The 13,835-nt window shown below is 38.2% G+C and overlaps 1 protein-coding gene and 1 pseudogene across 4 annotated transcripts; one reads left to right on the forward strand and one right to left on the reverse strand.

Moving 5' to 3' along the window:
* The first annotated feature begins 4,724 nt into the window (after nt 1–4,724).
* LOC125201476 (G-box-binding factor 1-like) lies at nt 4,725–9,657 on the forward strand. 4 transcript variants are annotated; one of them, XM_048099609.2, is made up of 13 exons: nt 4,731–5,036; nt 6,203–6,354; nt 6,743–6,799; nt 6,916–7,002; nt 7,116–7,205; nt 7,358–7,530; nt 7,667–7,724; nt 7,862–7,910; nt 7,985–8,005; nt 8,108–8,187; nt 8,863–8,943; nt 9,035–9,160; nt 9,310–9,657. In XM_048099609.2, the coding sequence occupies exons 2-13, from the start codon at nt 6,295–6,297 to the stop codon at nt 9,409–9,411; spliced, it is 984 nt and encodes a 327-aa protein (XP_047955566.1). In that variant the 5' UTR covers nt 4,731–5,036; nt 6,203–6,294; the 3' UTR covers nt 9,412–9,657. The 4 variants fall into 4 exon arrangements, 3 of the variants coding, with proteins under 3 accessions (XP_047955566.1, XP_047955564.1, XP_047955568.1); XM_048099607.2 differs by having other exon boundaries at nt 7,985–8,187; XM_048099611.2 differs by lacking the exon at nt 7,985–8,005.
* Nucleotides 9,658–10,275: 618 nt separating this feature from the next.
* Nucleotides 10,276–12,121, reverse strand: LOC125216138 (scarecrow-like protein 15 pseudogene; annotated as a pseudogene).
* Nucleotides 12,122–13,835: the final 1,714 nt, after the last annotated feature.

The raw sequence follows: 13,835 nt of genomic DNA on the forward strand, positions 1-13,835 counted from the left end.
TGAACAAAATGTTGGGGAAAATCCTCTAGCTCACAGCTGAATGAGAAATCAAATCGGGGGAGGGGATGAACAGTTTCTGGAGATGTAGTTGAGGCATTATTGATGAGGACATTTGTGCAGTCGCTGAATGGGCTATCCCCAAGCCTAACAAAGGGGCGATGGCCATAATCATGGCTCATCCTATTGAGATGCGTTGGTGTTTCATTTTTGGATGATTTATTGTATTGGAAAAGTTTGTGTTTTTCTTTTTTGTAATTGAGATTTTGTATTTGGTTATGGGATTTATATAGTGAGCATGGCGTGGTTTACCAACTTTCTCCTACTGTGGAAATAGTTGGCTATTTTGGAGAAAATTCAAATAATTTTAGTTCACGCACACTATTAAATTACTGGAATGAAGTAATAAACTAATGGAATGAAGTAATAAACTACGACAATGAAGTATTGAACATATAAGCATGATTAATAGGCAGGTGCAGTCTTAGCATACAAATACATCATTATAAAGAATAAATACTTCATTAATAAAACACTTCATATAGTCTATTTGATTTAATGTGTGCCAAAATTTAAATAAATGCAAATTCAAAGTATAGTGAAGTAATAAACAATTAGAATGAAGTAATAAACAACTGGAATGAAGTAAATAACTACATGAATGAAGTACGAAACCTACTGGAATGAATAATTTACTATAAGGAAATAAACTCATCAGTTCTTCTTCTTCTTCTTCTTCTTCTTCTTCTTCTTCTTCTTCTTCTTCTTCTTCTTCTCCTTCTTCTCCTCCTCCTCCTCCTTCTTCTCCTCCTCACTATCTTGTCGCAATTCCTTGAATCAAGCCGACCAACCTCGCCACATTTGACACATTAACAGTCAGGCTTGGACATATTCTTTATTTCTTTCTCAAGTCGTGAAACTTTCTGACTACTTCAAAATGAAGTAATAACCTAGTCAAATGAAGTAATAACCTAGGTGAATGAAGTAATAATCTAACTGAAAGAAGTTATAACCTATGTGTTTGAAGTAATATATAAATCTAAATAATGACAATTTCCATACTTTCTTCTCCACTCAGAAATGCATCCAATCAATCGCAACGACTGAAGTAGGTGACGCTGCTCTGCAGCTTCTTCCTCTTCTCAACCACTGACGACAACTCGTCCAGCATCCCCTCCTGCCCATTCTCCTAACCTCATCAATTATCTTCTTATGCACCACCTACACTATGCTGAACAGCAAGTGCAACACCATGTTATCTACCATCCTCCCCATCACCACCACCCATTACGCCGACATCATCATATTCAGATCGTACGCTACTTGCACCACATCCGTGTTCACGCCCCATAGATGTGTGATGCAGCGAGAAACTAGCGCGAATCTGTTCCATGAATCGGTTCTGCTCCGCCATTAGCTTGTTCCACGACGCTATATGCCTCGTTCCATGTGTAGTCGGTGAGCTTTTCCATCTCCACCAGATCGAAGATCCACTCCGCAGAGTGGTGTTTCTTCCTCAACTCGGATGCGGTGGGGCGGGGGAGGCCATGGAGGTAGTTGCGCCGGGGATAGGTGAGAGAGAAACATAGAGAGAGAGAAGTGGATTGGATTTAGAGAGAGAGAAGTGGATTGGATTTGGGAAGGGAAGAGGTGTATACACGTAGCTGCATCATTTTGGTTCTTCCAAAACTACCCTTGTGTCAATTTAACAAAATAAAAAAATCAGCTAATGTGTAATTATTAATAACCATTAGATGTGATTAATGGATGGATGAGATTTGGTCTCTAGTTCGGTCTTTAAGAATGGTTCGACATTGATCACAACTCTATATATATATATATATATATATATATATATAAAGAAGGAGGTATAAGTTGGACGAAGTCCAGGGGGAAGGTGTTTTAAGGGCAGAAGCAATAATAACCTGACCCAGGAAAATGAGGAACTCTCATAACCCGACGCTTCAGTGGTGTGGCAATGACTTAAGAGAGAATCGATCCTAACATCCCTGGTGAGGAATGAGTGATCGAGTGAATCCAACAATTGGGTAAGTGAAAGGCTATCTTGACGAACTGACAGATTGGCTAGGTAGAGGAAGGGGAAGGGCCTATTTGGAGGAGTGCAGCCTGTTGGATTGACTTTAATCTTGTGGGGACGGTTGCCTAAAAGTTGAAGCTGCTCATTCATATGTGTTTATGTGTTTGTATGTTTTTCTTTAATTGTTTAGTTTCAAATTATGTCTAGGTCTAGGAGTCTGTCTAGAGTCTAAAGAGTCGGTTAGGGGATAACCTTGCTTGAAAATCGCCTTATTCTTTTTTTTTTCTTGTCTTTTTACTTGAGGACAAGTATGGTTTAAGTGTGAGCAGTTTGATAAGGCTAATTTCATGCATCGGTTATATAGTGAAAAACATTACATTTTGCTGGGTCTAACACGTTTTTTAAACCAGGTGTGTGACAGAATCGCTAGATCCAGGAGATGCTGAAGGAAACAGTCTAGCGAAGGAATGAAGTAGAAGTGAGCAGAATCTAAGGAAAAAGAAGGCTTGAAGAAGGGAGTCAATAGCTGAGGGCAACAAAGTCTATCTATACCTCGCTGGGCCCCACTTCAACGCCTATAAATAGAGATGCATGCAACACACAAGATATCACTCTTTTTCGCTCACTCTTAGCTCACACACAACACACACTTGGGAAATGGGAGTTCTGGGGTAGTTTTCGGTTTCAAGGGGTAAATTCTTCAGAAAATTTCAGTCGTAACACAGTCCGCGTGAGGGCGAAGATACAATCTCTTTATTTTCAGTTTGTTTTGCACTCTTTCGTTCGAACTTCACTTTTGGAAGTCGATTTGGTTGTTGATGCTACTGATTATCTATGCACTTCTTTTAGTCTTCTTATTATTTGTGTTATTTCAAGTTGATTTACGTTGATCCTGCTGTTGAGAGTTTTTATTTCGGCAAGTTGTATGTTAATCTCTGTTTTTGTTACTTTGGTGCTCGATCTGGGAATTTTGGCTGTAGATCTGCGGTGTTATGGTTGATCGGAGGTTGTTGGTTAAATCTGAAGTTATGAAATGTTTCTTTGGGCTGGAGTTTGTGTCGGACGCTTGGATCCGGAGTGGATTTAGCGTTCGAGGTTGGATCTGAACAGGGGAAGTCGAGTTATGCATGGATTTTGAGTTTTCTGCTTGCTTTCTGTTTTACTTCGTCTAGCATCCGTAGATCTGTTTAGTTCTTAATTGTTACTCATTAAAATTGTTTAAATCCAGCCTGCTCTGTTCCGATTCCGCTCATGCTGCTTTCTTCTGAGTTTTTTTTACGCAATTTGGTTGGAGAAGATGATGTCGCTGTTAGTTAGTACCTTAGTTAGTTGTTTTTCCAGCTTTTCGTCCGTACTCTGTTTTTTTTCAGTTATGGTCCCCACCGTCAGTTTGCTTCCCAGATCTAGGTAATTAGAGTAGTTTCTTAGATCTAGTGATTGTTCGGTTTAGTTTCCGTGCATGCTTTTGTTGTTCCGCCTAGATCTAGCTATTAGCGTAGCAGTTTAAAATCCCAAGTTAAGTTTAATTTTCCTCAACCCAAAAAATGCGTGGCAGCAGCCAACCCAAAAACAATTCCCAAATCCTTGAGCATGATTATTACGCATCCATCTATGTGGAATCGATCCCTACTTCCCTGTGCTAGGTTTTAGTAAAGTGGTTGAGGGTTTTTTTGAAGGAGTGCTCTGTGTGTCCGACGACCAACAAGTTCCTAGACCGTGTGATCTAGCGGATTTGCTGGACCTAGGAAACCTGTTATTTTCTTTCTGTGCACACAGTGACTACCCCCATCTACTAGTGTGTCTAGTAGATCTTCAATCCTCAAATCAATTGATTAATTAAAGATGAACGAGATTTATGCCATTCAAGTTCAACCACACCCATTAAGTTAATTTTTATGTAATTTATTAAAGTAATGTGAATAATAGTTTGTACTATCATAGTCTAACTTGTTAAATTTCAAGCTGGGGCCATACTTACAAATCGTCTCACGAATTTTTAAAAGTTTCATATTCAATTTTCCTTCTATGCAAACTTTTATTTTGTTTTATTTTCTGAAATCATTATATCCTTCTCATCTTTCAGAGATAGCTACCATACCCTCACTCTTGGGCCATCTAGGCAGGTGGAATTGGGCCTTTACCAACACTCTCGAATGGGCTTTATAATTTATTGCCCCCCACAGATATACTACCTCACAAAAATGAGATAATGGTGAAAATTCAATAAAAAATTATAAACATAATAGTACTTCATTATAACTAGTCGTCACTAAATAAATATAAATGTCACTTTAAGAACATTGTTTCAAAGTTGAAAATTAAAACATAAATTGGAAATTTTTTCGTTGCATTGAAAGCTATTATAATTATTAAAAAGTAAGTAAATTAAACATAAGACTTGATATGTACTTATTTTGCCTCTAAAATTACAAAAAGATAAAGAATAAAAGAAAACTGAAATAGGAGAGATAATTTGCTTAAATAAGGAGAAAAATCTTACGGTAAAATATATAGATATATATGTGAATAAAAATATCCGTAAATAGGAGAATAAAAAAAGGAAAACAAAAACAAAAAGGTGGGCATGAGTCATCGCCAACACATCATGTTTATCCAATCAGTTTCCACCACGTGGCCCCTCACGTGTCACCCTCCAAAACCCTACTCTACCCACCCATTCCGCAACCGTGCTCCACCACCTCCACCCACCACCACCAGTTAGTTACTTGACTACCTGATTTCATTACTCTTCGATTCTTCCGCGATACTTTAATTTTTCACTGCTTCGTCAATTGCGCAGCAACAGAGTTTTTTCGGAATTTTCCACATCTCTTATTTTTTTTAGGGGGGTTTTGGTGGTACAATCTTAATTTTGCTACCGTTGGATCTCAGGGAGATTCACAGCTGTCTTTCTGGTGTATTTTTTTTTCGTTTTTTTGACAACAGCAACCAACAACAGAAGTTGAGCTTTTCGCGCGCCCGAATTGGACCTCCATACAAGGTAAATCGCCTCGTCTTGTTTCTCTTTATTGCTATTTTTTCAATAGATTCATACTAGCTAGATGTCCGCTGTCGAATTCAGTTAAGGGAATTGGAATATGACTTTGAATTTGATGCGTTTAATTGGAATTTGATTTTATCTTGACGAAGTTCAGTTTGAAGTGCCTGCTTGAGATCAATCTTTTTAGTGCAAGTGCTCAATAAGTTGTGGAGTTACCACTATGTTTGCATAATCATAGGGTTCGATTAACTCATACAGCTTATTATCATTGTTGAGTACTGTGCATTATTAATTTGGATCATTATAGTCAACTGCACTGTGTTCTTCTCATGAGCTCAATTGTGAACTTATTTTTGTTCCCTATGCATCCGGAAGATCTTTTGATCGTGATTACTATCTTATTTCCTGACATTCTGCCATTCTGAGGCTTTTTAAAACTTAGAAAATGATTTCTTATTTGCTTTGATCAGATTGGTTCTAGATTGCATTATCCATATTTACAAAATTTTCACTGAGCTACAACGATATTTCCATAAGCTAGAAACATATAGGGATGGATGTTTGCAGTCTACATTGATTTGTGATGGTAGTGGCAAGAATATTTGCATACTCTCATAGGGTATGTAGCACAATGTATTGATGTAAGACAGTTAGAAACTTAGAGAAGTTGGCTATATTTCTGTGTTAGTCATTATCCAAGTTTTTGTGCATTAGTGTGGGACAACTTACTAAACTACCCTTCATCTGCTAAAGGAAAGAAAGACTTGTGAAAACTTAGAATATGTATGGACTGATCACTTCTGTTGAGTATAATATTTACTGATTTATGTGAATGAATTTTGGCATCTAGGTCTAAGATGCATTAATGGTTTCATGTGATAGCCAACAACTAGATTTAAAAATATTGTTATGCTATATATTAAGTTTCTCGCAGGTTTTTTATTAAATGAAGTTCCTACAAGATGCTAAACTGTAGGTCAGAATATCTATATGCATTTGGTACTAGGTGCTCAGACAGCTTTGCTGGATGCCCATTGTGGTATCTTATCCGTTCTATTTCTTGAAATCTACAATCAAGAATGTTGGCTTCTTTCATTCATTGCCTTGCCACCCTGTGTCAAGATTTTGACTATTTTTACCTTAATGCAAATATGCAATTTCTCCAGGTTCTATTTTTGATTGAAAAATACCAAGATCCTTTAAAAGAATCACCAGAACTCAGGTTTAGAAATTTTGGGCACAATTTGCTGCTGCTCTAATGGAGACTGGGGAAGAAAGCACTCCATCAAAATCATCCAAACCTGCATCGTCAGCGCAGGTCCTAAATTGTCCCACCTTTAAATATGGAGTATATGTATTCCTTTTGGGTTTATTGCCACAAATAAAACAACATTACAGTTTTAACACGTTTTCTAAACTGCTGCAAATGCAACATTCGCTTATGACCTTTTGCATTTATGACATTCTCAATTTTTTATAAGTTTGTGCACTACTACCCCTGATTAATTAAGGATATTGCAATTCAAAAAACTGAAAGTGGTGTTGTAATTGCAACTTCTCAAAATTATGTAAAAGTTGAAAATTTGGGGAAAGGGTGTGCATTAGCAGCAAGTAACCTTGTGCTCTCTCTTATTTTTTTGGTATTAATAAATACTAGCTAAACTTTTCCTAAATTAATATCACTGTGCTTGGTGATTGAATTCCAGGAAGCACCTGTTACACCAACAACGCCTGTGTATCCTGATTGGCCAAGTTCTATGCAGGTCTAATATATCTGTCTTGTCTTTCATTTCTTATGATGTTTTAAGTTTTTTCTTTTGTTAGATTGAAGAAATACCATCCTCTTTTTAAAGCGCATTTGGGATTTTCTTCTTTCCAGGGTTTTTATGGTGCTGGAGCAGCTCAACCTTTCTTTGCTTCAACGGTGGCTTCTCCCACAACCCATCCTTACATGTGGGGAGGCCAGGTGAGGATTCTGGAATTTCTAGCTTCATCTATTACCATGGTTTATAAAAATTACGTTTCAGATCGGCAATCCTCATGTTTTTTTCTTTTATTTTCTTTCACTCGCTTTTTCAGCATCCTATGATGCCGCCTTATGGGAACCCAGTTCCATATCCAGCTTTATATCCTCCTGGGGGAATGTATGCTCATCCTAATATGGCTATGGTAATATAAATATCTCAGCCTTAGTGTCTAATAGATTTGAGGGAACTCTAACACCTTTTTCTTAAGGTTTTCTACCATATTGTTTGTCAATATAATTTCACAGGTCTTTCAAAAGCATCACATGACCTCTTTCTTCATTGTTGATCTTACAGCCACCAGGTTTTGTACATGGAACTGCAGAATCAGAAAGGAAAGGAACTGAAGGGAAGGATCGTCCGTCAAGCAAAAAGTCCAAGGGGCCTTCAGCCAATCATGGAATGATCGGTGGGAAGAGCAGAGGTGGTGGGAAAACAGCCTCTGGCTCTGGAAACGATGGTACCCACAGGTGATCTGACGCATATTTGATGCTGCAACATTCATTATGCATATTCTGTAAATTTTGTCTTCTATGATCAAAAGCATGTAGACATGTAGTACCATTTGATGTTCTGTTTCTGATTGTTAAATTTGTCCATGAGTAGTGCTGAAAGCAGTAGTGATGAAGGTTCATCAGATGCTAGCCATGAAAACAACAACCAGGTCAATGTTTCAACCTGTACGGAGTATAGATGTTCTATCCTATGTATATATTCTAGAGTTCAATGGCTACATTAAAATTCTTTGGCATATGTAGTGAACGTTTGTTATTGAAGCATACATTTTTACACATTTTCTAGGACTTCTCTGCATCCAAGAAAGGAAGCTTTAACCAGATGCTTGCTGATGGTTAGGATTCTCAAATGCCCATCAACATTATTTTGCAACTTCTTTGGATTGATGAGATTATGCTTTTATATCAGGGGCTAACGCACAGAACAATGGTGTCCCTACTAATTTCCCTAATTCTGTACCTGGCAATCCTGTAGTATCTGTCCCTGCAACTAACTTGAATATTGGCATGGATTTGTGGAATACTACTGCAGCTGGTTCAGGGCCCATGAAACTGCGACCAAATTCAGCTGGTGTTGCTCCATCTGGCATGATGAATGATCAGTGGATTCAAGTATACATACTTTCCTTTGAATTGCTACTAGTCTTGTTTGATTTCATTTATCCAGGCTTCCACGTTGTTGTGGCGACTTTGTTAAGTCCTATATAGGTAGGTTATGCACTTGCTTTTCTGATAATTTGTTCCTTAAAACACCTTTGTGGCACATCATCCATTTGCTTTAATGACTTCACCTTCATGGTGGGAGATTTCTATCCTACATATCCCCTATATGCTTACATAGATAACTGGGTTGACTAATTTTCTAAGCTCGTACCAGTTTCTTCATTAGCATGAAGTTTGAGCAGGATAAAAGTACATGTAGAACAGCGTAGCTCTATCCCTGATATGGATCTTTACTCCCAAGCAAAGAAAATTATGTTTTGTTTTAACCACTAATCTTTTTCTAAAGAAATTCTAGCGGATCTCTACTTAGGAATTGTAATAACTAGGACTATGATACAATAGTGGCTTTAAGGTTATTTACTTTTCTTTCTTTCTTGAGTTTTATATGCTTCTCTTTGTCTCTAGTTTGTCTTAGAAGTACTAACAGTTGTGTGTTTTTATATTTTTCGTTGTTCAAGAACTGGCTCTCATTCTCATCCTTCAAACAAAAGTAACAATGACAGAGAAAGAATGCCCTTAAAATTAGTCATCCATACTGAGAAAAAAAATTTGAATTCTTTCCAGCAGGAAGAACGTGAAATAAAAAAGCAGAAGAGAAAGCAATCTAATCGTGAGTCTGCTCGGAGGTCAAGATTACGTAAGCAGGTATGTCCATTTCTTTTGTTCAATGCGCCTTTTGCTACTGCATAGCGAACCTTTTGTGGTCCTGAAAATCCTCTTGTATTTTTATTGGTAGGCTGAGTGTGAAGATCTACAACACAGGGTGGACTTATTAAATGGTGAGAATCGTGGTCTCACAGACGAGTTGCAAAGGCTCTCTGAGGAATGCGGGAAACTTGTATCAGAGAATAACTCTATAAAGGTGCATTCTCGTTTTCCCCCGTGTTTTACCAGGGTCGTGTAACGTTTTTGTGTTACATATTTACAATAATATAGAGCTATAGGTGTGATGTTTGAGTTATATGATGATGAAACTTGGAGATGAGTGTCTGTTATTCTGGTGGTGAACAGGACGAGTTGATTAAGATGTTTGGGGCCGATGCCGTAAGTGAACTAGAGAATGGCAATTCCAATATGCATGAGGGTGGCGGAGACGAAGAAGGTGACTGTTAGGGATAAATTGACAATCTGTGTAGGATTTTCTTTTGTTAGTTTGTAGTCAATACAGTTGTTTTGTAATACTCAGTTTACTTCAGTTATACCAGAGGTGTAAGGATCCCATGTTTTTGAAGTTAGTATTGGACTAGTTTTTTGCTTCAAACCAAATGTATTACTTACTGTATTTCTTTTTCTTGAGCATCCACGATGTAATTCTTTTTTTTTGGGATTGTTAAATAAACAGAAATTTTAAAGACGTGACACACTGGTCTCGGGCATTATCAATTCTACCACTAGATCAAAGCATGCATACGGCGATGTAATTCTTTCTTCCCTTCTTGGAGACGTAATATCTACGAAAGTCTAACTATCGTCATAAATTTTATTCTCAATTCTCTTTCCCATTAAATCTTTAAAAATAATAATGGTTCGTCGTAAATTTAACTAGTTCAATATAGTATTATTTTTAAAGTGATAATAATCATTGGAATTAAGCGATAATAATCATTTGAATTAAGAAATTTAATCAAATTATTGCCAGTGTTCTAAAATTTGGTAATATAATATTCTAGTAAATCGAAAAAGTAATTTTTCTTTGTTGTTCCGTCCGAATAAAATGATATCCTATATGATGTTCTAAACGCCGATATATGTCTTTAAAATTGTAATTTAAAATACATCTTCTAAATTTAAATTTATGTCTTTAAAATTGTAATTTAAAATACATCTTCTAAATTTAAATTTGGTACGAAAACTTTGTGATTCAAAGTAATTGTCATTCATTTTTTAACTTTGAACACGGTTAATCGTCTATGTAGCAAACACCATCCGGTGTACATGTAATTGAAGGCAAAGAGGGAAGGTTTCGCGAGACTCTACTTGGCAAACAGGTCGATTATTCAGGGCGTTCCGTCATTGGCACGTAAATTCCTCAATTTCATCAAATGTTAATGCATTTAATTAATTTATTTACAAGATTTTGGAATATCACAACACTAGTGATCTGCTTAGCGAAATTGGATAAAAGAAAATGGCAGAGCAAAGTAATAGTGTACCACATGCTGTTATTAATTAGCATAGACAGGATAAGGCATGTGGATTGATTAACTTCCTAATCTGTGATTAAATTAAAACCTCCAGGCTGACGTGGCAACAAGCACCCTGTCATGCCAGCAAAGCATCATCTCCCCCTGTGTCTTGCTGACGTGGAACCCTCTCACTTGCACTCTCCTCACCAAACACTCCGCCTGAAACTCGGCAAACTGACTCATCCCCACCTTCCTCAGCCCCGCCCCCTCCATCGCCTCCCTCCACCCCATTCCCCCCATCCTCCCCACCACCCCCTCCTCTATCTTCGGGTACACCACACACTCCTCTATCTTCCTCATCCACTCCCCTCCTCCTCCGCCCGCCTCCAACGACTCCATCACCGTCGAGTAAAACTCCAGCCCCTCGATCACCGCCTGCCTATACGACACCCCCCCCAACCCCTCTCCGTCCACCTGCACCACCACCTGCGGCGCCAACCGCCGCAGATCGCTCAGAAACCCCGTCCCCACTCGCCGGAATATCGCCGGCGACAAAACCACCGCCACCTTCTCCCCATCGCGGAACTTCACGGACTTGAAATACAAGCACTCGAAATTCCTGATTGGCACGAAATCAATCTCGAAAACGACGTTCAGTTCGCGCGCGAACTGAGTTAGGTTTTCCCTAACCAGAGTCGACTCGCCGGAAAATTCCTCCGTCACCAGAGCGGAAATCCGAAGCGCGGGCTTTGCCCGTGCTTCGGACATCTCTCTGATGAAGGAGGCCCAGTGGCCGCCGAGTCCGATCTCGAAGTCGACGACGTGGACGGCGGCTGCTGCGCAGCCGTCCACGGCGTCGAGCACGGCCTGGGTGGCCGTGAACCCCGAGAACATCGGGATCGGCGATATGGCGGAGAATGTCTTCTGGGCCTTGATGGTCTGGATTAGGTCGGGGGACCGAGTCGACCCGGTGAGTAGGGTTTCGAGGGCTTCCTTGAAGTAGAAGGCGGCTCGCTGCAGCGGCTTCCCGGACGGGGACTGGAGGCGTTGGTCGAGGCGCGCCGCAATGACGTGGCCGAGTTGGAGCGAGTTCATCTCGAGGCACTCGGCGAGTCGGATCAACTCGTCCACGTAGTCGAATCCTGGGTTCCAGTCGCTGACGTCGGCCGTGTTAGGGTTTTGAGTGTAGTTGGGGATGTCGGAGAGGAGGCCGGAGTCGGTGGAGACGAAGGGAGACGAGTCGAAGGCGTTGGTGGCCGGAGGGAAGTTGGGGAGATTAGGGTTTGAGTTAGGGTTAGGGTTAGGGTTAGGGTTTGGGTCATCTTGCAAGCCCAACTCTCTCATCAAAGAATCCCACTCCTCCAATTGTGGGGTGATCAGCACATGATTCTCCAGCTCCGCAGCCGGACTAGGGCTACCTCGGAGATCGAGGACGGATTTGGGCTCGTAGGGCGGGCTGGTGGCGTAGACGGTGGCGGCGATCGATGTTGCTTTAGGGCTGTGGTTGTTTGTTGGGAAGGGTAGTTTCATTTCTTGAAAGTTGAAACAAAAGGTAAAGAAGATGAAGATGAAGATGAAGAATGAAAAAGGGGGTTTGGTTTTGATCTTTTCTTGTCTTGTTTTCTTGCAAATGTAAACTCTTTCCCAATACTCATATAGGTTTTTTTTGTTTCTTGAAAATTGGGAGTTGAGAAATGTAAGATGAGGGCTTTTTGTGGGTGATCATTGTTGCCTTTATAACTTTGCGTGCATGGGGATGGCATGGTGGTAGGACCCAGTGGGGATGAAAAAAAACAAAAACAAAATAATATTATTCCAAAGGCCAATTTCTTAGACAATACGTGATTTTATAAAGAATTGTTTCATGTGTTAAATGGAGAGAGGTAAAATAAAAATAGAAGTATTTCTATTTATAAAATAGGTCGTCTTCGTATTCGTGAGATGTATCAAAAGGGAAAATTGGTCATTTTCGTCCCGGCATAGAGAAAGAAGATTAAATTAGATGTATTTATTTGAAGCTTGTTGAAAAAGCAACAAGTAATAACGCTTTATTGTGGTGCCTTTACTTTGTTGGATTCTCATCTTTCCTTCACTAATTATTGTAGCTATTTTTCCAGCCACTTTTCACTTGTTTTAATTTCACGTTTTTGACACTTGTTCTTTAGTTAGTTTCTTAATTTATTTATACAGTAGTTTAATTTTCTCATGAAACATGGTAGAATAGATATTGTTGGAATCAAAGAAAGTTGCTTTCACATATCTTTCTCTTGAGATTAGTATAGACTATAGAGGTTGGTAGACTAATTAGATGCAAATGAATTAGTTCGTTGTACTGACATTGAATCCTTGGAATTGGTATAAAAGCATTTTGAATTCTTTTTTTCTTTTTTCTATTTCCCAATATTCAAATTCTTTATTTGACTACATCATAAAAAAAAATTGGTCGTTATGACTATGCGTGTGGATAAATGATTGAAAAGAGATGTAAGAGATTTGGAGAAATATATATGAGATTTGCTTTTGTAATTTTTAAGTTTTATCGTGAACCACGCTGGATTAATATATGTTCCGATTAATATTACTACGTATTTTGTAAGGTATTGATGCACAAGGGAGGGAGTTACAAGTTAACTTTTAGCATTGTGGTTAAATTTAGATAGGGGTTAGGTTAGATAAATTAACCAATATAATGTTAGGATGATCTATATATCATGTAATTTTGGGATCCATTGATTAACTTTAAATTTATTTTACATTTGAAAAATATAATTAAATATAAATAATTATATCTATTTAATTTTTTAGAAAATAAGAGTTGCATTATAAAATTTAATTTTAGCATTACAAAAGTCAATTAGATTTCAATATAATAGGTTTTATGAATATAATTTTAGCTCAAATGAAATTTTGTTGGGATATATGCTGATTTCTTCATGACATAGCTCAAAGAATATAGAATATGAAGAACTATATTTATATGGTTAAAAAACCTTTTGCCTAAAGGTCAAACACATATTTCAAGTCGTGCACACGAGTATCTAAGTATATACCAGTATTTTTTTTCGCATTTTGATGCTGAAATACATAAATAAAAAAAATTCCAGTTTTGTACTTGGCCAAAGTATCAAATGACATCAAAATCAATGCTAATAACTAATTATTCATCAATTTTCTATGGTGACAAATATTTTTATCAAGCTTCTTAACTAAGATGAAAATAGTATAAACATTAATCTTTTCGGTAACGATCAGCGAATAAAGGTGAATAAATCTTTTTGCATGTTACATAAATAAAACAATTGTCTCTAAATTCTTGATCACATAGTACTGAGAAAAGGTAGAAATGCTTCCTGATCAGAATCAAAGTATTTAGGAGTTAGGACAATGGGTTAAAGGTGAAGTCACCATCTA

The sequence above is a fragment of the Salvia hispanica genome, chromosome 2 (assembly GCF_029641045.1).
Source record: "Salvia hispanica isolate PSC_SH4W2 chromosome 2, Shi_PSC_v1, whole genome shotgun sequence".
NCBI classification, from domain to species: Eukaryota; Viridiplantae; Streptophyta; class Magnoliopsida; order Lamiales; family Lamiaceae; genus Salvia; species Salvia hispanica.

What these genes read in the sequence shown, in the direction of transcription:
- LOC125201476 (XM_048099607.2), top strand. Translation starts at nt 6,295, where the DNA reads ATGGAGACTGGGGAAGAAAGCACTCCATCAAAATCATCCAAACCTGCA. An exon ending in AACCTGCATCGTCAGCGCAG is followed by an intron (nt 6,355 to 6,742) that starts GTCCTAAATTGT and finishes ATTGAATTCCAG; the next exon opens with GAAGCACCTGTTACACCAAC. An exon ending in GCCATGAAAACAACAACCAG is followed by an intron (nt 7,725 to 7,861) that starts GTCAATGTTTCA and finishes CACATTTTCTAG; the next exon opens with GACTTCTCTGCATCCAAGAA.